The sequence below is a fragment of the Cebus imitator genome, unplaced genomic scaffold (assembly GCF_001604975.1).
Source record: "Cebus imitator isolate Cc_AM_T3 unplaced genomic scaffold, Cebus_imitator-1.0 Scaffold163, whole genome shotgun sequence".
Lineage (NCBI taxonomy): Eukaryota > Metazoa > Chordata > Mammalia > Primates > Cebidae > Cebus > Cebus imitator.
The window spans coordinates 2,129,124-2,152,909 of record NW_016107478.1 but is presented as its reverse complement, the minus strand read 5'-3'; the positions used below and the strand labels follow the sequence as shown (position 1 = coordinate 2,152,909).

Sequence of the window (23,786 nt, the reverse complement as noted above, 5' to 3'; positions counted from 1 at the left end):
TGAAATACAGCTTTAATTTTCTAAAAAGGGAACGTTAACAGAGTTGGCTAAGAGCTCTAAGACTTGACAATCAAAGCCTCTTATGCTATAGATAATATCGTTATTGCTTGTTTTTGTCTCTCAAACTCCTATTTAACCTTGAGGAGCCAACTCAAATGTCGCCTTCTATCGACAGCCTTTGCATGCTCTGGACAGACTGCTGTTTCCTCCCTTGTGTTCCCAAGGCATGCAGTGACAACCTGTGGCACAGCAATCATCATGACTGTGCCCTCTGTGAAAAGACACAGGCAGGAAAGGAGCAGTAGATAAATTGCAAATAAAACCCACCTCAAAGGAATAAGTGGATAATTAGAGAGCACCTGGAAGATTGTAGAAATTCAATGTATGTTAACTTCCTTTTTCTCTTTCTTTCTCCATCTCTTTCTTCATATTAGTGGAAGTGATGTAACAACTACAATAAATTGAATACATACTCTACTAGCTGTTTAGCTTATATTAGCTTTCAACCTCATGACAATTTTGCAAATGCAGAAATTGAAGCTCAGAAAAATTAAATAACTTGCTTCTAGTCATAGCTACATTTTTTCCTATATTTTGTTGATAGTAAAATCTGGGTTCCTTCACTCTACTTCCCCTGAAGTTTCTGTCTTCCTGACCATTAAACGTATTTCTACCTGTAGCTTAGGAATACAGCCTCTTAATAGACCAAACAAAACTCAAAGAAACAGTAATCTATAAGAGTGTACTATAACCTCTAAGCATAAAGCCTACATATATTTGGAAAAGATGGTTATGAAAGCCCCAGTGAAAAGGGAAAGGAGTAGTCAGAGAAGTTCTACCCTTTGGAAACCTACTAGGTGGAAATATCCACACATGTGTACAAAACCATGTGTACAATAATACTCATTGCAGCATTGTGTGTAAGAGGAAAATATGAGAAAGAATCTAATTATCTTTCAATAGGAAGTAGTCAAATAAATTATTATGTAATTATACTATTGAAGAGTTGGAGTTTTTTTTTTTTTTTTTTTTTTTAATAAAGGGCCAGATAGTATATGCTTTAATCTTTGCAGGTCACAGGACTGTGTTGCAACTACCCGACTCTATCATAGCAGGGTGAAAGCTGTGTTCCAATAAAACTTTATTTGTAAGAACAGCAGGCTGAATTTGGCCCTGAGGCCATAGTTTGCTGACTATGTTATAGAAGACTATGCTGCTTATTAAAAAGAGATAAAAATTTGGGGGAAAACTTAAAACTATACTACTAAGTAAAAACATGCAAGTTACAGACAATATGTATAGCATGATCACATTTATGTAAAATATACCTGTGTCTACAATACCCAGTACACATAGGTATATTTTCTGTATAATACATATTGTCAATGCATTTTTTTTTACATAATCTGGAAGCATCTTCACAAAATTGTTAACAGGGGTCAGCTCTAGGAATGGAAGAAAGAGAGGGCTATTGGATGGAGTGCAGGTAAGAGAGGATGGAAGAAAACTCTCAATTTTTATTTCAAACGTGTAGTACTTCTCTAACAATAAATAAAATTTTTAATCTGGGAAATGCTTAAATCAGAAAATCAGATCAGGTAAGGCTTCTAAGATCTGAGATAAATAGAAGAACCATCAAAACATCAGTGGTTGGAATGGAGCAGGACCATTTTACTGGTTTCAGTATTCAGTGTGGGTAAGGCACACTATTCACAAAGTGTACTTGACATGTTTCTAGTTGAATCACGTGGGAGAGATCCATGATCTGCCAATAAGGAGGGGATTATTTTTCATTTCAACATGCCAATATTTCATACTTCTGTTTATTCTACAACCACTTTTGAAATCAACAAGAAACTCCTTTTACGGATGTTGTCATGGGCTAGATTATGTCTCCCCAACATTCATGTGTTGAAGTTCTAACACCCAAAACCTCAGATTGCGACTATATTTAGAGATGGAGTCCTTAAAGGGGTAATTAAGGTACAATGAGGTCATTAGGGTGGGTTTTTATCCAATGCGAGTGGTGTTCTTATAAGAAGGGAAAATTAGCACACAGATATGTACAGACGGGAAGAACAGGTGCAGATGCCGGGAGAAGGCAGCCATTGGCAATCCAAAGAGAGAGGCCTCAGGAGAAACCACTCTGCTGACACCTTGACCTCAGAATTCTAGTCTCCAGAATTGTGAGAAAGTAAATTTCTGCTGTTTAAGCCACTTAGGTTGTGGTGTTTTGTTATGGCAGTCCCAGCAAACCAATACAACTGGTATGAAAGAAAACAGAATTTTCTCATTTTTTTATATGTGTGTATCTACATGCACTTACAGAGTTCAATACCAACAAGTAGGTGGGCTGTGATCTTAGAGCAATTAACCATAATGAATGAAGGCTGCATTTCATGGAACTCCCACTTGTCCTTGAGTGGGCTGCAACAGAGCTGGGTCACTCTGTGACAGTTACTACATCTCCTCATTTCCTTATCTGTAAAGATCCAGCTGATCATATTGATTTGTTTTAATTCAACCAATACTCAGTGAGAGGCTATTACAGGACAGGCTCGGACACAGGTGCCAAGGAGATGAAAAAGCTGGGTCAGAAGCAGCCTCTGCCCTCAAATAGTTTACTTCCAAGTTAGAGACAAGATACTAAGCAAAGACAGAGTGGCAGAGGACTAACAATACTAGGATGCAACTATGAGCTAAGCCCTGTTCTGGTACTGGAGAAGCAGAGATGACAAGGAGCCTCTAGCCTGGGCAGACGAACACCGCAACAGATGTCACTAGCCCTGTTGGGTAAGAGCTGGAAGAATAAGACTCACAGGAGGCGCTGGGAGCAACAGGAGGGGACTAAGTCAGCCTAGTCAAGGTCAAGAGCAGGGGAAGGGGCTGTTACAAAGACTACCTAGAGGAGATGGTACCTCAATGTACCAGTCTGCATGGGCTGCCACAACAAAATACCACAGATTAGGCGCCCTACACAACAGACGTTTATTTTCTCATGGTTCTGGAGGCTAGGAGTCCAAGATCAAGGTGTTGTCAGGGTTGGTTTCTGCTGCAGGCTCTCTTTCTGGCTCGAAGACAGCCGCCTTTTCACTGTGTCTTCGCATGGCTCATTCGCTATGCATGTGTGGAAAGAGAGAGATCACTGGTGTATCTTTCTCTTCTTATAAAACCACCAATCCTCTTGAATTAGGGTCCCACCCTATGACCTTATTTAACCATAACTACCTCTCTAAAATCCCAATTTCCTAATTCAGTCACATTAGGAATCTCATGGGTTTTGACTGGCTTTTCTTGTCAGGTGTTAATGAAATTGCTCAGTTACTACATGAAAGTGAAAGTCAACTGGCAGCAACTAGTCAAACTGGAAATGAGCCCCTTGAATGTCATGCTGGGGACTTTAAACTTGGTAAAGAGCATGGGCTGCAAATGATGAAGAGTGAGCCTTGGAAGTCTGGATACGGGGAAGACATCTCAGTTCTGGGCTCAGATGAAATTGACTCTGAAATAAACCTCCTGTCTGCCCCATACTCTCTGTTCTCACTGCCTTCAACACATAAATGTGGGAGTAGGGGGAGACATAATTCAGAGCATAACATTAGTTAAGGAGTTACCCAGGTAGGAATTTGGGAAAGAATATTCCAGAAAGAAGAAACCAAACTGATTAAGGCTCAGAAGGAAAGAGTGTGACACATTCAAGAAACTGAACCTGAACATAAAGCTGAATGAAGAGAAGTTAGAATCAAGGCTGATTTCATCTCAACAGATAAAGAAACTGTACCCTGGGAGGTTTAAGTAAGCAATGGGAAAGTGGGGGTTAAAGCCGCTCTTTGTCTCACCGCATGCCCATTTTCTCTGCACTGTGTCTCACAGTTAGCCCTGGTTATTGCAAGCAACTACAGTGCAAAGCAGATTGCGAACAGAGCTATTGGAAAGGAAAGGGCTTGGATCAGAGAAGAGCTATCTTTTTGAGATATCAGAAAGGCTTCATGGAAGCTGCAACTTGTAAAATTGGCCTTAAAAATGGCATTGGGGTGAGGGGAGATGAGCAGTAGGATAGGGGGACTAAAAGAGATAGGACTCTCAGGCAGAGACATGGGGGGATAGCGTGGGCAGTGCCATAGGCAGGACTGGGCAAGCCATTTCTGTGGAAAATGAGAGCAGCTCACAGCATGCAATCCAGAGGAAGCCTCCAAAATGGCCCCCTTCTGTCTCGAAAACTAATGCTTACTATGAAAGACAAATCATCCCTGCTCCCAAATAGCTAGCAGGCAGGGCCTCACCCCAAGGTTGCCTTCTGTGATCCTGGAATTGGTTCGTACTGGGTGCAGTCTTCATCCATGCCCCTGATGTCTTCACAATTGTCCTCATCAGAGCCATCAAGGCAGTCCAGTTCTCCATTGCACAGGAGATGGCGTTTCAGACAGCGGCCTGGAGAGGAGAGACTGTGGCTGCTCCCTGGATTCCCCTCTCCCTTCAGACCCACACCCAAAATCAGTAAGTCCTTCTGCCTCTGAAATAAAACTCCCATCTGCCCCATGCTCTTTCTGTTCTCACTGCCTCGGCCTTCCTTCCAGCCTCATGAGCTCCCGCCTGCAGCTCCCCAACTTAGGCACTGCCTGAGTTTCTCTCTCTCTGTAATTCTCCACATTGCAGCCCCAGTGATCTTTCTAAAAGGCCAGTCTACCCATGAAATCCTCTTGCTCAGTATCCTCCAGTGGCTCCCCATTCCTCTTCTTCCAAATGCCACAGTCTGGACACCAGTTACCTTCCTGCCCATCACCTATCTCTCTTCCCAAAGCCTTGATGCTGCAAACATTCTGGGCTGATTGGGAGTCTCTGATCCCCATGTTTTGCATGTTCTTTCTACTAGAAAGTTCCATTTTGTTTCCCAAGTCTCCACTCAAGTACCATTTTGAAGCCCACCCACACTGCCCAAAGCAGATTTGGGAACCTCCTGCTGGAAAGTCCCACTAAGCAATGCACATGTGCGTGCCATGGCTATCACACAGTATTGTAATTAAGTCCTTCTAGGTCTCTAGCGTAGGAGTATATCAAGGTAAGGTGCATTATTTTTTTCATGTCTATATTAACAGCAGGTAACATACTCTCTGGCACATAATATGTGGCAAATAATATTTGTTCAATGAGTGGATGAATGAATGAATGGTGTCCCTTTTCTAAATGAATTAACAGATGTTCCGATAAAGTTGAATCAAAATTACTTAGGCTGCTGGCTTGACTTAAAATGCAGATTCCTAGGACCCATCCCAAACCTACAGAATGGCGATCTCTAGAGGAAGGGCTCAGGGGTATACATTTTAATAATCTCCCTGGGGAAGCATTTCACATGTCACTTTTGACAGGCACAGCTGTAATCCTGCTGGAATGCTACTCACCTGTCTCTTTGCATTGGAAATCCTGCCCACACTGTTCTTGCCTTACACAAGTTGTAGGACTGGAGCAGCTGGCTTGATCCCAGACGTCACCACTGCAGATGGTTCCCCCAAACTTGTTTGGCTGCAAGAGGCTCCGGTATCGGTACTAAATCAGATTTTGAACAAGACACATTCTTGTCAATTAATCATTCAATCAACCAAGATTTGTGCAGCCAGGTCTCAGCTCAACAAGAAATGACTATCTAATGATTGACAGCTGCCTGCAACGCTGTCTTTTGAGGGATGAGTGTGTATAATCAGTGATGTGTCACCAGAAGTGGCACAATCACCAACTGGAATGCTAAATAGGGCCTCCAAGCATCAAATGAAAGGCTTGGACAAGGTATTTCCAGGGTCTTCCTACTTGCTAGGAAGAACCTCTGTTCCCTCTTCTTGAAGAAGTTAAATTCCTATTCATTGTTCAGTAACATTCTGCAGCTTGCCTGCTTCCCTCTCTACTAGCACTTGCCATATGAGGTTGCAACTGAGCATCCATGTAGTTCTCCATCTCTCCCACCAGTCTGTGAGCAATTTGCATATGGGGGTAGAGAAGAGAGGATCATTTCTTATTTGGCATCATATAATTGGCACTTGACCTAAGGTCAGGTACTCAAGAGGCACGTTTAGGAGACATCTGTGGCTTTTTCTTTGCCACATTTCTTCTAGCCCTGGAATTCCCCTTTGCCCTTGGAATATATCTCCTATGGTTCAGGTGAGAATGACCTCACCTCCTCAGTCACAGGGATGTCTGGGTATGAACCAGGCCTGGTTCACCAAAGCATCACACCTGCCCAGTTGTAATCATTGCTTCAGGGATTGGCACATGGCTCAACCCCATTCAATTATAGTTCTCTCTGGGGATTTTATTTTAGAAAAAAATCAGCTTCTTTTTCCTGGAATTGCTGGAAACTGTGGCCATCAAGTTGTAGTTGCCTTGCCTATTATGTAGAAAATACCATCCGAGAGATAGAGAGACAAAGAGAGCTCTGAAGACATCATCTGAGTCCCTGGGTCCACCTTTGACTGCAGGTAAAGGAAGGAATTTCAATGCACACCAATCTTGGGACTTTAGGGTTTCATAATCATGCTTTCTATATAGTTTACAGTGTAGAAGGAGAAAACTGAACACTAGGATATTCAGAGAAACATGAAGAGCTATTCCTACTTTCAAGAAGCTTAAAGTCTAGCTGAGGACATAAAATGTGAATTAATACAAAACACACAGTATGGATAGCAACCACACAGTGGCCGATAAGAGGACGTGCAGCCCTGTACTTCCTGGTGCCTCTCTCCCTTGCTCAGCCCATGGGCCCTTCCTTTAAGGATGTTGGTATGTGGATAAGAAGGCCATGATTTGAGCAGCAAGAGAAGTGAGTTTCCGGCCTGAATCAATTTCTTACTTGCTGTATGAAGTATCAGTGGCTGGTGCTTTTTTGATTCGTTTCTAAATCTGTGAAATGAGGTGGGTGAGCTAAATGACTTGCCTGAATATAATGACTAATATCTTTTCACCTGCGTCCTGCAGTTAACAGAGCATGGACACAGGGATTAGACAGACTTGGGTTCAGGTCCCAGATTTGCTTACCTACTGACCATGAGCCAGCCACTTCCCTTCTCTGAACGTCCGTCTTCTAGTGTGTGAAATGGGTGTAATGGCCCTTTCGCTTGAAAGGACTGTGTGACCTCTGAATAAGAGAATGTGTGAAGAAGCCCCCAGCCTTGTTTCTGGTATATTATTGGTGCTCAATGAGCAGAGGTGGTTTTCACATTGATACTGTTATCGGTGCAGTCTTTCCAGGTGATTCCATGGGTGAGCTGTGGAGCAATGCAGTTCACCTCTCTTCTTGTCCACCTCTGTCTCCTTAGCTGCTCCGTAGCAAAGTGGCAAAGGTAGCAAGGAGAGGTGAAGATCAAACCTGTCCATAGACCTGTCCTGCCCTTCAGTTATAACAGCAGTGAGAGATTTGTAAACTCTGTGGGAAGAGATTAAAATGAATGACCAGTTGGGGAATATCAGGATATTTTAATTTTCCACCCACACTCTTGCCCCTCAGCACAGCAAATAAAGGAGTGATCAGCATACAAACGTAGAGTCAATTTTCTTTCTTTCTTTTTTATCCTTTCTTCATGTCAGTTTATTTCTAGGTGTGCCTTCCAAGAACACTGGTTTATCTGCTACTTCCTCCATTCAGAAATATTTAGTCATTCCCACTCTTTAAAGTGTAACTGCTATCCACATTAAATACATTTCTTATAATTTCCTTACATGAAGCTGTGACTTCAGCCAAATATATCTTGTTCATTGTTCCTGGACATACTATGTTTATTCCTGGCTATAGAATCTCGTTCAAGTCATTCTTAGAATGACCTCCCATGTCATTTTCAAATCTTTCCTTCCTTTAAATTATAGCTGTTTTCCCCCAGGAGGTCTTTTAGGACTGTTCACCCTCTTTCTTACAATTCATACCCCAAAGGTTTGACTTTCTTGCGAACTCTTATAGATCTTATTGCCTCCATTTTCTACTTGAAACTTAAGACATATTATCTTAAATTTTTTTCTGTATTTTTTCTTTATCAACAACTAACGTTACGTGTTATTTGAGGAAAAGCGTCTCAGACTTGCTTTTTTGTTTGTTTGTTTGTTTTGCCAGAGCCAGGCTGGAGTGCAGTGGTGTGATATCTCGGCTCACTGCAACCTCCGCCTCCAGGGTTCAAGCAATTCTTCTGCCTCGGCCTCCCAAGTAGCTGGGACTACAGGCACGCACCATCATGCCCAGCTAATTTTTGTATTTTTTAGTAGAGACAGGGTTTCACCATGTTGGCCAGGATGGTCTCGATCTCTTGACCTCGGGATCTGCCTGCCTCAGCCTCCCAAAGTGCTGGGATTACAGGAGTGAGCCACCGCGCCCGGCCGTGTCTCAGACTTTTTAACACGGCCAGCACTGAGTAGATATCCAGTCTATGTCATGAGACTGGAATGTCTAACAAGGACATTATGCTCAGAATAGTGCCCTCCAACTCAGAGGACTGTTTGTCATTACATGACATCTATTTTGATTACAGCTTTTTATTATAAATATATCGTGCTTATAATTCCACTTCATTGAGAGTGAGGTTGGGAGTGAATTGTAGAGATATTTATCCAAGGTCCAAAGAAAGAAAATATTGCTACTTGGAATATTCCAGCTAGGTCATTCTAAACTACATTTTTGCTTCTTTCACAAAAGGGCAAATTTAAGCCTGAGAATTGGTGCCAGGATACCTTAGCATATCTATTGTACATGCTGTGGGGTGAGGAGTTCACAGTAAAATAAGCAGCACGGATCTGGTACATGCCACTGTTCTGCAGCACTTTCATGGTGACTTACAGGGACAGTTTTAATATAGCTTAGTAAGGGCTTAAACTTCTCCAAACAAATAACACACAATGTTATTTGAAATCAGACTTGGCATGTACTTGTTTCTGAGGACTCCTTTGAATTAGCAGCAGATTTTCTTTCTTACTCTAAAAATTACATGAGATTTTTAAAACCTGTAGCTACCAACTTGGTAACAGCGGTGGTGGCTACTATGGAGTGCCTACTATTGACCAAATACTTTACATTTCTTACCTCATTTAGCCTTCACATGTTTATGAAGTTAAGTATACTATGGGAATCCCATTTTGAGCTGGGTTAGAATTCCTGTTCTGCCACCTACTGTACATGCATCACTGGGTAAACTACTTCACATCTCTGATTCTGTTTTCTCATTTGTAAAATGAAACTTAACTGAGAGCATTGCAAAGATTTGTAATAATACATGTAAAGAAATCACTGCTTTGCCTGGTTCCTGACATACACTCAACAGTAGTAGTTATCAATGCCGTCATCATTCTTGTATCCAGCTGTTGGGCTACTTCAGGAGGAATTGGAGTAAGTGACCACTTGCATCACTCATTACTGTCAGGGATGGTTCAGTGGGAGGCAGTAGTGTAGAGCGGTCAGCCACTGAAGCTTTTTGGAGTCAGACTGACCAAGTTTTAAATCAAAGCTCTGTCATGTTCTTAATGGATGACCTAAACAAAGTGGATGATGATGTCTGTCATTTACAGTTGGCTGTGAAAGTCAAACAAGATAATTTATTTAAGGCATTTACACAATTTTCTGGTACATAGATATTACTTAATAAATGGTGTCTATTGCCATTGTCATCCTTCCTATAGTATCTATACTGGGAATGATGGTGCAAGCCATAGGCTCATCCCCATTGATTCCCTCTTTACTAAGTTGCTATCACATAATGAAGATTTTTGTGTTGCCAGAAGGTTGGTACCAATATTCCCTTAGGGACTTCTCCATGCCATTGCCCGTGGTTGGGATCATTAAGATGTAATTTTCTTTTCTAACTGGTAGATAATGTTTCCTTCCAGGAATGTACATCTTTGTTTGTATGATTTTGAGAAGAAACACATTAATAAAAAAAAAGCTAGGGTGGTATTTCATTTAATAACATAATTAATTATTTTAAAAATTACTTTAAAAACACATGTCTTTTTGAGTCACTAAGGAAATAATTCTATTCTGATTTAAACTGCAAGTTATTCTCTTGTGCTACCTGCTGTCTAAACTAAAATAAATATGGACAATTTAATTTAGGATGTATAACAGTTTGAATAATGGCCACCCAAAGATTTCAAGTCCTAACTCACAGACCCTGTAAAAGTTACCTTATTTGGAAAACTGGCCATTGCAGACATCATTAAAGTTTTTGAGATGAAGATATTACCCTGGATTGTCTGGATTTCACTAAGTACCATCATAGTGTCTTTGTAAGAAGAAGGCAGAGAGAGATTACAGGCAGACACACAGAGGAGAAGACGCCCAGAAGAGGAGGCAGCAATGTGACCAGGAGGGCAGAGATTGCAGTGATGAAGCCACAAGGTAAGGATTGTCAACACCACCAGAAGCTGGAAGAGGCAAATATTAGGTTGCTGCAAAAGTAATTGTGGTTTTTACTGTTACTTAACGTAAAAACTGTAGTTACTTTTGCACCAGCCTAGTAACAGAGTCCCTTCTAGCCCCTCCCTCCCAAGAGGGAGCATGGGTCTGCTGATACCTTGATTTCAGACTTCTGGCCTCCAGAACTGTAAGAGAATACATTTCTGTTGTTTTAAGCCACCAAGTTTGTGGCAATTTGTTCCAGTTGACTCTAGAAACCAATACAGGATGTCAGAGCAAAATGAGCACGTAGGGATCAGAGACTTTTAAACAGGAGCAGTCTAAGATTCTTCAGCATTTCTCAGAGATTAGAGAGGCAGAATAACAAATTTCAGGCTTTGATGTTGAATGAGCTCGGTCCAAATAGTGTGTGTTTCCACCACTTACTAGCTCTGCAATTTTGAGTAACTCATCAGAAACATTCACTGAGCACCTCTCTGTCTAATGAGGGGTGGGTCTGGAGGCAGGACGCCCATTTGCAAACCCTGCAAGAACCCCGATGAGAGAAAAGCAGGGATTGATTCAAGGTAATGGGACAGGGGGATGAAGAGGATGGTACAGGTAGTTACTAGAAAAACAGCTGGCATTCCACAAATTAAAACTATAGTGAGATATCACCTTACTCCTGATAGAATGGTCATAATTTAAAAATCAAAAAGTAATAGATGTTGGCATGGATGTGACTAAAGGGAACACTTTTTCACTGCTGGTGGCAATGCAAACCAGTACAACCATTATGGAAAACAGTGTGGAAGTTCCTTAAAGAACTAAAAGTAGAACTACCATTTGATCCAGCAATCTCACTACTGCATAACTATCTAATGGAAAAAAATGTCATTATATGCAAAAGAGACTGTGCTGCATGTTTATAGCAGCACAATTCACAATTGCAAATATATGGAACCAACCTAAATGCCCATAAGCCAACGAGCGGATAAAGAAAGTTTGGTATATATACACCATGGAATACTACTCAACATTAAAATGGAATGAAATTAATGGCCTTTGCAGCAACTTGGATGGACTTGGAGGTCATTATTGTAAGTGAAATAACTCAGGAATTGAAAACCAAATATCATATCTTCTCACTTATAAGTGGGAGCTAAGCTATGAGGATGCAGAGGCATAGGAATAACATAATGGACTTTGAGGGCTCAGGGGGAAGGGTGGGAGGCTGTTAAGGGGTAAAAGACTACACATTGGGTATAGTGTACACTGTTCGGGTGACAGGTGCACCAAAATCTCAGAAATCACAACTAAAGAACTTAACCATGTAACCAAAACTCGCATGTTCCCCAAAAGCTATTGAAATAAAAATGAAAAATAAAAGAAGGAAAGAAAAACAGCTGGCATTCTTTAAACACATATTCTAAGCCAGATGCATGAGAAGGCCTTTGTGTGCCTTACTCATGTATTGCTCACAATAACTCTAGAAGGTAGGTACCCTTACTACTCCAATTTACACATAAGGAAACTGAGGCACAGAGATGATTAAAAATGTTCCCAAAGTAATAAAGCAGATAAGAGGCAAAGCCGGATCTAAACTGCAGAACTGAATCTTAACATTTAAACTTGGCAGTAATGTGCTAATAGACAAGGTTCAGGCAGTGAGTGGTATGCCGAGCGGGGAAGGGAGTATCTAATATAGGCATGTGTGTCTGAAAGGAATTTTAAAACAATAATAAAACAGACTAGAATTTACACTGTGCTTCATTATATACATATTTATTTATGAGACAAGGTCTGACTCTGTCACCTAAGCTAGAGTGCAGCGGCACAATCCAAGCTCACTGTAGCCTCAAACCCCTGGGCTCAAGTGATCCTCCTGCCTCAGCCTCCTGAGTAGCTGGGTCTACGAGTATGCATTGCCATGTCCAGCTAATTTTTTTTGTGTGTGTATTTTTTGCAGAGACCAAGTCTTGTTAATGTTGCTCAGGCCGGCCTTGAACTACTGGGATCAAGTAATCCTCCTGCCTCAGCCTCCCAAAATGCTGGGATTACAGGTGTGAGCCATCACTCCTGGCTGACCGTGTTTAATTATCATTATGAGCCAGTGATTCCGAACAAAGTCAGAATTTTGATACTCCCCTCTGCCTGAGTGGAGGGCTTCCAACATCCTTCTTCCCTTTATATGTCAATGGTATTAGGGATCATTTCGAACTACTCAAAACCATTTAGATGGGCAGAGTAGATACACCTCTGTTCATTGGATGTGTTAGTCTTTTCAATAAATGAAAGTGGAATTCTCAAGAACACTAGCTCTGCAATTTTGAGTAACTCATCAGAAACATTCACTGAGCACCTCTCTGTCTAATGAGGGGTGGGTCTGGAGGCAGGATGACCATTTGCAAACCCTGCCAGAACCCCAGTGAGAGAAAAGCAGGAACACTCTGAGACTTCCCCTGGATTATCTCATCTTCTCATGGGCAGCTTGGTATTTTGTTTCTAAACCATTAGTCCCTCCAGATGACCCTCATTAGTGGGCAATAGATTGGCCAGGACCCAGAGAGGGATAAATATGCCCATGTACAGATGTGACTTTTCTGCCTATGAGCCATAACACACATCTTTTGCAGCCTCACCCAACACTACCTTACAAACAAAATCGGGAGCCGCAGAAACAAGTTTCACCATCCATGTACAATGGCTTTCAAATAACAATTTCTAGACCCAATTTCTCCCCGAACCCTAGACATAGACCCCCAGAAGCTTAATCTCCATTTGAATGCCTAATGCACATATCAAATATGAAATGCCCCAAAACCGGCTGTAAGTGTCTTACCTTTTTGTCCTGGCATGGAAAACAATCTGTCCACTCTGACCAGCTGCTCAGTTGGCAGGAAACTGCTGAGGGTGTAGCTGCCCGTCTTATTCTCCTAAAGAAAGGAAAGATCCCTGCATCAATTTTGAGATGTAAACTTTAAGCAAACCAGAAAGCTGTGTACATTTTCCTTCCAGTAAAACATAGTGTGGATGAAATGAAGAATGAACATTTATTGTACTCCTACTTTATGTAGAAATGCCAACAGAAATGAGAGAGTGTATGGTGTTACAGGGTTATATAAATTATCCCTTTAATACTATATCATTCTCCCATGCATCAAATTATTATAATTTTAGAGAGAAGAATATGAAAGAGGCCTAACAATTTTTGAAGAGTTAACATAGCAGGACGCTCAGTGGTTAAGAATGTGGAGTCTAGGGTAAGAGGATTGGGTTTGAGTCTTAACCACTTGCTGACTTTGAAAACTTGAGTAAATTACTTAATGTCTGAACTACGGCTTTTCCTTCTGTAAAACTACGTTAAAAATAACATTACCTAAAAGGGTTATTTAAAGAGTATTGAAATGCTTATGAAAGGTTTGCTACAAGATGACTTTCATTATTACATGCTGGGATATTATGTGGATTATCTCATTTAATCCCTATAACAATCCTTGGAGATAAATATTATTAGATCTATTTTATGCACAGTGTAAGAAAGCCGGGATTTCTAAAAGCTAAATAGCCTTGAAGTCATAGCCCAGGAACGATGGAGGCAAAATCGGAACTAGTTGGTTTGATGGTAAAGCCCATTTCCTGCTCCTCATTAGGCTACTGCCTCATTTTATGAATCTGCCAACAGACATGAGAGAGTATCTCCAAGGCCATGATCCTTCTCTTTCCCCATGCTTCCCTCTCATCAATTAAAAAGCCTACTCAGGGAAAGGGGGACAAGCCATAGGCTTGCCTGGCTTCCACGTTATCCTCCTCCCATAACACCACTGCTACAACTTCAAAGCCAGCTTGGCCCACTGGGAAAAGTGGGAACATTGTCTGTTAATACTGGAATTACCACAGCCTCTGAGAGCCAGGCAAACTCTTCTGTGATGAATGACACGATTATCTCCCTAGTGTAGGAAAAGAAAGTGTTTCAAATCTCATGCTAACTATGTAATGAGTTTGATGAATAATGACACCTAAGTTGAAACTCTGCGCAAGGAGCCATGGAAGAGCCCAGAAAATTTTGTCTATCTTTAACTCTGGTTCTCAAACTTTTGGTTTCAGGACACCTTTACATTTCAGCAAATTACTAAAGACCCCAAAGAGCTGATAAGTAGGCTAGATCTACCAATATTCACCAAATTCAAAATTAAAACTGAGAAATTTTTAAAATATTTGTTTAATAACATTTAAAATTATAATAACAAACTTACTACATGTTATCATAAATGCACATTTTTGCAAATCCCTTTAATGTCTGATTTAGTAAAAAGTAGCTAGAATCTCATTTATGCTTCTTCAACCAATCTGTTGCTATATATTATTTTGGTTGAAATCTATGAAAAAAATTCAGTCTTACACGGCTCTGTAGTTGAAAAAGGGAGGAATGTTTTAACAGCCTTTTCCAATAACTGTGGATGTTCTCCTTTGGTATTGCATGAAAACTTGACAAGTGGCAATTTCTTACATGTAAGTTGCATGTGAAACCTGAAAGCATATCAATGAATTTTTTGTTCTCTGTCACATTAAAATCCACTGGTCTCTGTACACTTTGAATGAAACTTGTGCTCATATAAAAATTTTATAACATCAGGCACCTGAAATTTGGAAAATAATGGTTCATTGAGTATGTGCCTTACAAATATTAATGCATTTCACTGTATAAAATCTAAACATCAATGTTGTTTATGTCACCAGCGATCTTATCAAGTCCTAACCCCCAATCTGATGATATTAGGAGGTGGGGCTTTTGGAAGGTGACTAGGTCATGAGGGTGAAGCCCTCATGAATGGAATTAGTGTCCTCATTAAAGAGATCACAGGGACTTCCCACATCCTTTCCACCGCATGAGGACACAGCTAGAAGATGACCACCTGCTAACCGAGGAAGTGGGCCCTCACCAGACACTGAATCTACCAGTGCCTTGATCTTGGACTTCCCATTCTCCAGAACTGTGAAGAACAAATGCTTGCTGCTTAAACCATCCAGTCTATGATAATTTGTTATAGTAGTCCAAACTAAGACAAGTGGCTACCTTAACTTACAGCTCTAACAACTGCTTTTCCTCAAGACGACCATCATACCCAGTGCATACTCAGTGATTTCTTTATTCATTCTTCCTATTTTGTTACATAGAATATTTAAGTCACATCTATTCAAGGATTGAGGTTTAATAAAATTAACAATTCTTACTGCTTCTAGAAGGGCTTTCTTTCTTTCTTTTTTTTTTTTTTTTTTTTTTTTTTGAGACAGGGTCTCACTCTGTCACCCAGACTGGAGTGCAATGGCTTGCTCTTGGCTTACTGCAACCTCTGCCTCTCAGGATTAAGTGATTCTCCTGCCTCAGCCTCCCAAGTAGCTGGGATTATAGACATGTGCCACTAGCTCCTGGCTAATTTTTGTATTTTTAGTAGAGACAGGGTTTCACCATGTTGGCCAGGCTGGTCTCGAACTCCTGACCTCAAATGATTCACCCGCCTTGGCCCCCACAAAGCGCTGGGATTACAGGCGTGAGCCACTGCTCCTGGCTAGAGGAACTTTCTTAAGTAAAACTTAGGGGTGTGTGTGTGTGTTTTTTTCCTACAACTCTAGTGCCACTGCCTTGATTTTGACCAAGGCCCCCAGCAGTTTTATCCACTGGTGCTTCTATACCACCAGTGCAACTATAAACACAATAAAGGGGGAAAATAATGTCTTACTGTTATTATGAAAACTGTTTTGAACTTACAGCTCCCCTGAGAAGATACTGGGGACTTCCTGGGGTCTGCAGAGCACATTTTGGTAAACTCTGATCTGTAACATGGTGCTAGCATGCACCAGCCCTCCATTCCTTCAAAGAAAACTTCAGTGCCCAGCTCACAGTCTTCCTCCATCTCAATTCCTGTCGTCATGCCGAGAGCTCCTTATCCCTATAAATGAGTCACCCATCCAACTCTCTGGTCTCTCAATTGCTTCTCTTCCTTCTGTATAATAATCTTTTCTTCACTCTACTATCTTCATGTCATATTCTAAACCTTCTCAATCTCTAAAACAACTTCTCCAAGTCATCAATTATGAGTCATCTGTGAATAATTACTTGGGGGCTCCATAGCCTCTTTTTGTTCTATTTTATATGCTTAAGGGGATGCCAGTGCACTTTTTCTTGAACCTCTTTGGGATCTCCAATATCTCGACATCTAAGCTTCCTCCCTTCAACAAGACCCTCTCTTACCTTTATTTACCTTTATAACCAGTATTGATTCCATGATTCATTACTTTACAATCTTACCTATATTATAAACATCTAGACCCCACTGTCCCCACAATCACACCTAACTGTAAATCTCAATTATCCAATGAATGAATCCAATTATCTACCTCTTTACTTAGGTTAATTCCTATATATCTTTCATTCTCACCATAAACATCAATTCCTTAGGGAAATATTTCCTGATACCCAGACTGGTTGAAAGCCTCCTTCATATGATTTGGTCAATCTCTGCACATCTCAATACTTAATTATCAAACTTGCAATATTGGTATAATTTATTTCTTCTCCACCAGACTCTATCTCTATGAATGCAGATACTGTCTATATTTGCTACTGAGCTCCCAGCACTTATTATGTGCCAGATCCATGGAAAGTGTTCAGTACATGTTTATGAAAGAAAAAAATAAGAAGAAAGGGAAAGAGGGAGGAAAAGAAGGAAGGAAGGGAGGGAGGGAGAAAAAGGAGGGAGAGAGGGAGAAAAGGGAAAGAAAACCAATTACTGGAATATAGACAGTGACATTGTTGAGATATTTATTTGACCCTGATTCTTACAATCTAAATTAAATTAGATCCTGGTATCTTGACATTCAAATGGTTCAGGGTTTGTTCCACATGTCATTTTTCTAATAGACTGCTCTAATAATAAAAGTTTGAAGTGTGGGAACATGGAATTTGGAAGGAGAGAGAGAAGGTATAGAGAGAAGGTTTGGGAATGGGAAAGGACTCCAGCATTATTACTGCATCTCACTACAGAACTGTCAAGATAATGTCATTGCAAGCCCATAGAGGATGCATTATGTGTCAGACTGGAGGGAAACAGTACTAATGGATGGAAGTGAAAGCCTAGACAGAGCAGTGCTGTATTGCTGTAGTTTTAAAAGCTTTGTGACATGATGTCTAGACAGAGGCACACACACTAATGCTACCACTGAGGCCAGAGTACAGAAAGTACACCAGGACCATTCATTAAAGTCATTTAGGACTCCAACCTTTCAGCCAATATCAATGTGACCAACATTTTATCATTCCAATAAATTTTTCAATGTAGTTCATTTTTTGATGATTATATAAGTAATACATTATCATTACAGGGAACATGAGAAAGATTATAAATGAAAAAAATGACCCAAATTTTACCATCATTAATATTTAGTTATATTTTCTTCTACTGTTTATTTTCATAACATATTGAGGTCATACTGAGTATTACATTTTATATCCTGATTCTTCCACTTAATAATAGAGCAGAAACATAAACTATTTATGGTAATACACATTGTTTCACTCCCCTTATATGAAACGATTATTGAGTCTCAAGTTTTTCTGTATTCCAAGTTACTTATTGAAGACATATGCTGCAGAGTGGAATGACTGCACTGAAGGGATTTTAGAGCTTATGGCACATATTGCAAAATGGCTTTCCAAAAGAACTGTAGAAGGGGCCATTCATAATTCTGTGGTCTAATAAATCTTGGATAATATTTTTAAGGCATCTCTCAGCTGGCTAAAATCTACTCAATCAGTAAGACATTTAATACAGAGCACAGAAACTCAGGTGTCTTTGCTTTTAATCTTTAGTTTACCTTGAACTTGCTGGGTTACTATGAGCAAGCTGCTTTAACTGATTTTTAGTTTTTTAAGCTGTAGAATGAGCACAAGTCTATATGGTGCTATTACAGAGTTTCTCAAGGTGTACCCTGCAGAGTACCAGTTCCTGAGATATGCACTGGGATTGGGGAGGAAGAGGAGAAAAAGTCCATGGTCAAATACATTTGGATGAACTGCATACACCATAGCATTCTTGGAGATTTAAAATGCTCAATAACAAGGCTCAGAGAGTTTCTGCATTTTAATTTGCTTAACCTGGAATTTCCCAAATTTTGTAGGGAAACATAGGCCATTTCTTTTTTTATGCATCATTTGTAAGACTATGTAACACAGTTGAAACATTGATATAAGAGAAAGAGGTTTAGAGTCCAGCAAATACGCATTTGAATCTGATTTCTGCTACTCACTGAACTTCAATTTTCTTATAGCTATAAAACAGGGAAGATAGTTTGCAAGACTATTTTGAATGTGGGGTGAGATCACGTATGTAAAATCTTGAGCACAAGCCTGGCATACATGTTAACTTTTTCTAACCTTGTCAATCTCACACATGCTCATCAAACCTCTCTGTCTTCAACAAAAATATATTCAATGGCCTCAGATAGGGCTGGGGACAAGTGAGATGCTTCCCATCTGCCTTTTAAAATAGGGCAGCATATTGGGCAAAGGGCCTAAAACCTAGAGTTAAATAAGCAACATGCAAGTCAAATCATTGACCCGGGATGTGGCCACTTCAGCAATTTAGAAAATAAAATAATTAGCTACCAATCCTAGGCTAGAAGATCAGAAAGCCTAACCCTGATGATTACCAGGGAGTTATCCTAATAAATTGGCTCAGCTTATATTAAAATCTGATTATCACTAATTATATAATCTTGAGCCAGTCCCATCTAGTTACATGAAGATTCCATTATACAATAGAGGTATTTTGAATTTGACTTTGAAAGTGCTCAGTCTTCAGCAAACTCCATGTTGCTAAATGTAGTGGAAAGTCATCTAGTTTTGTTTACTTGCCCTCTGCTATGATGTATTTGTCCCCACTCATGTTGATTGCATAAGTGTAATAAGTAGGAGGAAAAAGCAAAACTCGTGTTGAAACTTGATTCCCAATGTGGCAGTGTTGGGCCCGGTGGGAGGTGTCTGGGTCATGGGGCAGGTCCCTCAGGAAAGGCTTGGTGCTGCTCTTGCAGTTGTGAGTAGGTTCTCCTGGCTAGACAGATTCATTCTTGCTGGTTCCCATGGAAATGAGTTGTATAAAGCAAAGTTCCTCTTTCTGTTTGGTACCTCTTTGAATGTGCCCATTTCTGTTTTGACCTTCTCTGCCATGTTTTGACGCAGCACAAAAGTCCTCACCAGGATGTTCCTATTTTCTTTATAGAACTTAAAGTATATAAGATGTTTGCATATACTTTTCTAGAACAGAAGCTTCGTGAGAGCTGAGAGCAAGGACTTTGTCTTTCTCGTTTATATCTCCAGAACAGTGCCTGGCATATAATATGTGCTCAATAAAACACAGTAAGCATGGATATGTCAATTAAAAAAAAAAGTTCTCATCAGAAGCCAAGCAGATGCTGGCACCATGCTTCTTGTACAGCCTGCACAACCATGAGCCAAACAGCCCTCTTTCCTTCATAAACTACACAGCCGCAGGTATTTATAACAACACAAAACTCACTAAGACACAATCTGTTAACCACTTTTTTTCTTCATGAGAACTTTCATATCTTGGACTTCTTCAGCACAATTCCTTTTCACTCTCTTCCTACCTCTGGCCAGTTCTCCAAAAACTGGAATTCCTCAAGGTGCAATCCGATCTTTCTTCTTTTTCTCTTCCTGCTTTTCTCACCCTTATAAAGATAAGATCCAGGTCCTTGGCTTCATACATCATCTGTGCAAATGTTCCTATATTTAGACCTTCAACCTAGACTGGTCCTCTGTAATCCTGTTTTGTTTATCCAGCTTCCCCATTTGATATGTCTATTAAACGCCTCGTAGACATGGCAAACTTAATGGTTTCACATCTAAACTCTTAATTTTCTCTTTCAACCAGCTCCTTGTTATGTCTTCCTGTGGGCCAAGACCCTCTTCTACTCTACCTTTCTCCAATACATTCTCTGCACAGCAATCAGGACAATTTTTTTAAATGAGACCCTAGGTAATATCCTTCTTTTATAAGACCCTCAGTGATTTTTGGGTTTTTTGTGTGTGTTTTACTACACATGGACTCAAATCCAAATTTTTCATTGTGGTGCCAAAGGTCCTCTGGGATCTGGCTTCTGTCCAGTTTTTTGATACACTCTCATGGCACATTTCTCTGCTTTCATGCTCCCATCCTTCAGTTCCCAAACATGACAAGCCACTTCCCTCCACAGGGTCTTAGCACACGTGATCCCTCCGCTTTACCCTGCTCTTCACCTGGCTTCTCCCTGCCGCCCTTCACATCTCAGGTTAAATGCCACCTCCACAGAAAATTCCCTCAATCAGCCTGTCTTCAGATTGCTCTGATATCCTCTAACAAAGGGCTCCATTTATTTCCTTCACAGTATTTATCAAAATTTAAATTTTATTTTATTAATTAATTTATTTATTTGAGATAGAGTCTTACTCTCTCATTTAGACTGGAATGCAGTGGCATGATCTCAGCTCATTGCAACCTCTGCCTCCCAGGTTTAAGTGATTCTCATGCCTCAGCCTCCTGAGTAATTGGGACTATAAGTGAGCGCCGCCATGCCCAATGAATTTTTATATTTTCAGTAGAAACGGGGCTTTGCTATGTTACCCAGGCTGGTCTCGACCTCCTGAGCTCAAGTGATCGCCCGTCTGATCTCCCAGAGTGCTAGGATTACAGGTGTGAGCCACCGCGGCCATAATAGTTAAGATAATTTTTTTGTTTACATATTTATTGACTGACTCCATCGCTATACTGTAAATTCCATGAGTGTGGAAACCTTATCTGTTCAGTTCATTACCTAACACCTAGCATAGCTGTAATATTTATTTATTGAATGAATGAATAGATAAATTCAAAAAAAGTGTCCACTGTGTGCTGCATACACATAGAATTCCATACAGAACTTTAAGTTCCAAGCATGTGCTGGGCTCTCCTGTAGTATTTGCATAATGCTATTTCCACCACAGAATGCTAATCATACCTCATTCATCTGGTCAAACCTTTCCACTTCAGTTCATTTTCTCCAGATAGCTTTCCTTAGCCTGCCTATCCTATGCTAACATAGTGCCATATGCATAGCACTTCTAACACTTTATTCCTACTCCTAGACTGCAAGCTTTGGAAGACAGAGATCACAACTGTATTGCTCACTATTGTACCCTAGTGCTGAGCACAGTACCTGCAATATATTATCTCATATAATCTTAAGTTATTTCATTAAAATTTCACAAGAACCCTGTGGGAGTAGGAAGTACTATACCCATCTTACAGATGAGTAAAACAGATTCATAAGAAGATGAAGTAACTTGCTCCAGAATTAAAAACCAAGAAAGACTCCAAAGCCTATGTATTTTTAAGCATTCTGAGATGTACTCTGAAGAATTTCTGACGAAAGAGAAATAGGCTAATAAAAATAATTTTCTAAAGGCTTACCATGTACCAGATTCTGTTACAAGTACTTTATATAAACGTACTCAACTCCTGACAAGAACTCTGTGGAATATGTATTATCTTCATTTCATAGATGAAAAAAAAATGTAGCTTAGGAAGTTTAAGCAACTGGCCCAAGTTCTATGGCCACTAAGTGGTGACGCCAGTACTCAATCCCAGGTTGATTATACTTCATAGCCCAGATCCAATGCCACCTGAATTACAGCTAAAGATGAATTGCCCTGAATAAAAGTCTCCATATTACATGATTCACTTTTGAGTCACATCCACTACTCACATTGCTTTTATTAATTAAAATTTCATGTTTCCTGAATACATATCAATTTTCAGTTGTGGACTACTATTAAAAATATTCACATGGACTTGGCCCAAGATGGTTTGGTAAACATACTCATAAAAGCAATAAAATAAAAAGGGACACCATGTTTAAAACTTCTTTAGGGTCAACTGCCTATAGACCTACAAAAAAAAAAAAAGAAGAAGAAGAAGAAGAAGAAAAAAAAGAAAGCTTTAGCTGCTTAGATAGTTGACCTCTATGTTTGGGGTCCTAATTAACATTTCTTAAATTCCCCTGAGGAATTCTGCTTTTCATCAGTGAAAATGTTGGCCTTCAATTGATGAATAATAAAAACGACACCTTTGGAAGAATGTAATAAAGGTTATATTGGCCAGCATTCATAAATACCTGTCAGAATTATCTTGTTATTGAATACTCCCCTTCTCTCTCTAGGGTTCAGTTTCTTGCTCTGCAACATGAGTGGATTAAGCTAGACGCTAAATCCTTCCTAATTCTAAAGACCTACGAAATAAAAATAATGTAATTAGCATACAAGAACTTTAAAAAAGTTATTGTAAATATGCTCTATTATTTGAGGACAAATAAGAAGATAATGAGAAGGGTAGCAGAAGATATTAACAGGTATCGAATGAGACATTTAAAGCTGAAAATTATATTTAACTGAAATTTAAAATTCACTGGATAGGCTTAACAGCAGATTAAACATTGCAGAACAAAAACTTAATAAATATATGGTGATAGGAACCAAAATGAAATAGAAAATAAACTGTCACAACGAAAAAAGAAAGAGCCTCCGTGAACTGTGGGACTTTATCAAGCAGGCTACCATCTCTGTAATTGGACTATCAGAAAGAGAGATGAGCGTATATGGGGCAGAAAACATATATGAATGAATTATGGCAAAAATTTTCAAATTTGATAAAAACTATAAACCCACAGAACCATACCACCTTGGAATTAGAAAAATATAAATCTAGAAGATGGCCCCCAAAAAAGAAGAAAATAGAAACAAAGGAGACATAGGACAAATAGAAAACAAACAGTAAAATGGTGAACTCAAACTCATGCATATCAGTAATTATATTTGATGTAAATGTTCTAATTACTATGATTAAAAGACAGAGATTGTTAGACTAGCTAAAGCCAGCCTCATCTATGTATGTTCACATGAAGTATATTTTTAAATATAGTCATATAAGTTAAAATAAAATAATAAAAAAAGATTTGCCACGCACACACAGATCATAAGAAAGCAAGGATAACTGTATGTATTAATAACAGACAAAATAGGTTGCAGAACAAGGACCATTGCCAGGGATAATGGAAGCTTTTCATAATAATAAGGGGGTAAATTATCAAGAAGTCAGAATAATTCTAGATGTGTGTGTGTGTGTGTGTGTGTGTGTGTGTATTTAATAACAGAGCTTTAAAATATATGGAGCAAAAACTGATAGAACTGAAAGTAGGCAAATCCACAAATACAGTTGGAGATTGCAACATTCCTTCCTCAGTAATCAATAGAATAAGATGAATATTTGAGTGACATTAACAACCAACTTGACTTAATTGACTTGGAACTGCACTGAACAACAGAAGAATGCACTTCACA

General features: G+C 39.7%; 1 protein-coding gene across 1 annotated transcript in view; it reads right to left on the bottom strand.

The window, feature by feature from the left end:
* C8A (complement C8 alpha chain) overlaps positions 1 to 23,786 on the bottom strand; it is a 63,183-nt gene that overhangs the window by 36,959 nt on the left and 2,438 nt on the right. The window contains exons 2-4 of the mRNA XM_017543993.2: positions 13,200 to 13,293; positions 5,400 to 5,544; positions 4,284 to 4,431 (exon numbers count right to left, since the gene is read on the bottom strand). Coding sequence (XP_017399482.1) covers positions 4,284 to 4,431; positions 5,400 to 5,544; positions 13,200 to 13,293 — 387 coding nt within the window. The remainder of the gene's footprint in view (positions 1 to 4,283; positions 4,432 to 5,399; positions 5,545 to 13,199; positions 13,294 to 23,786) is intronic.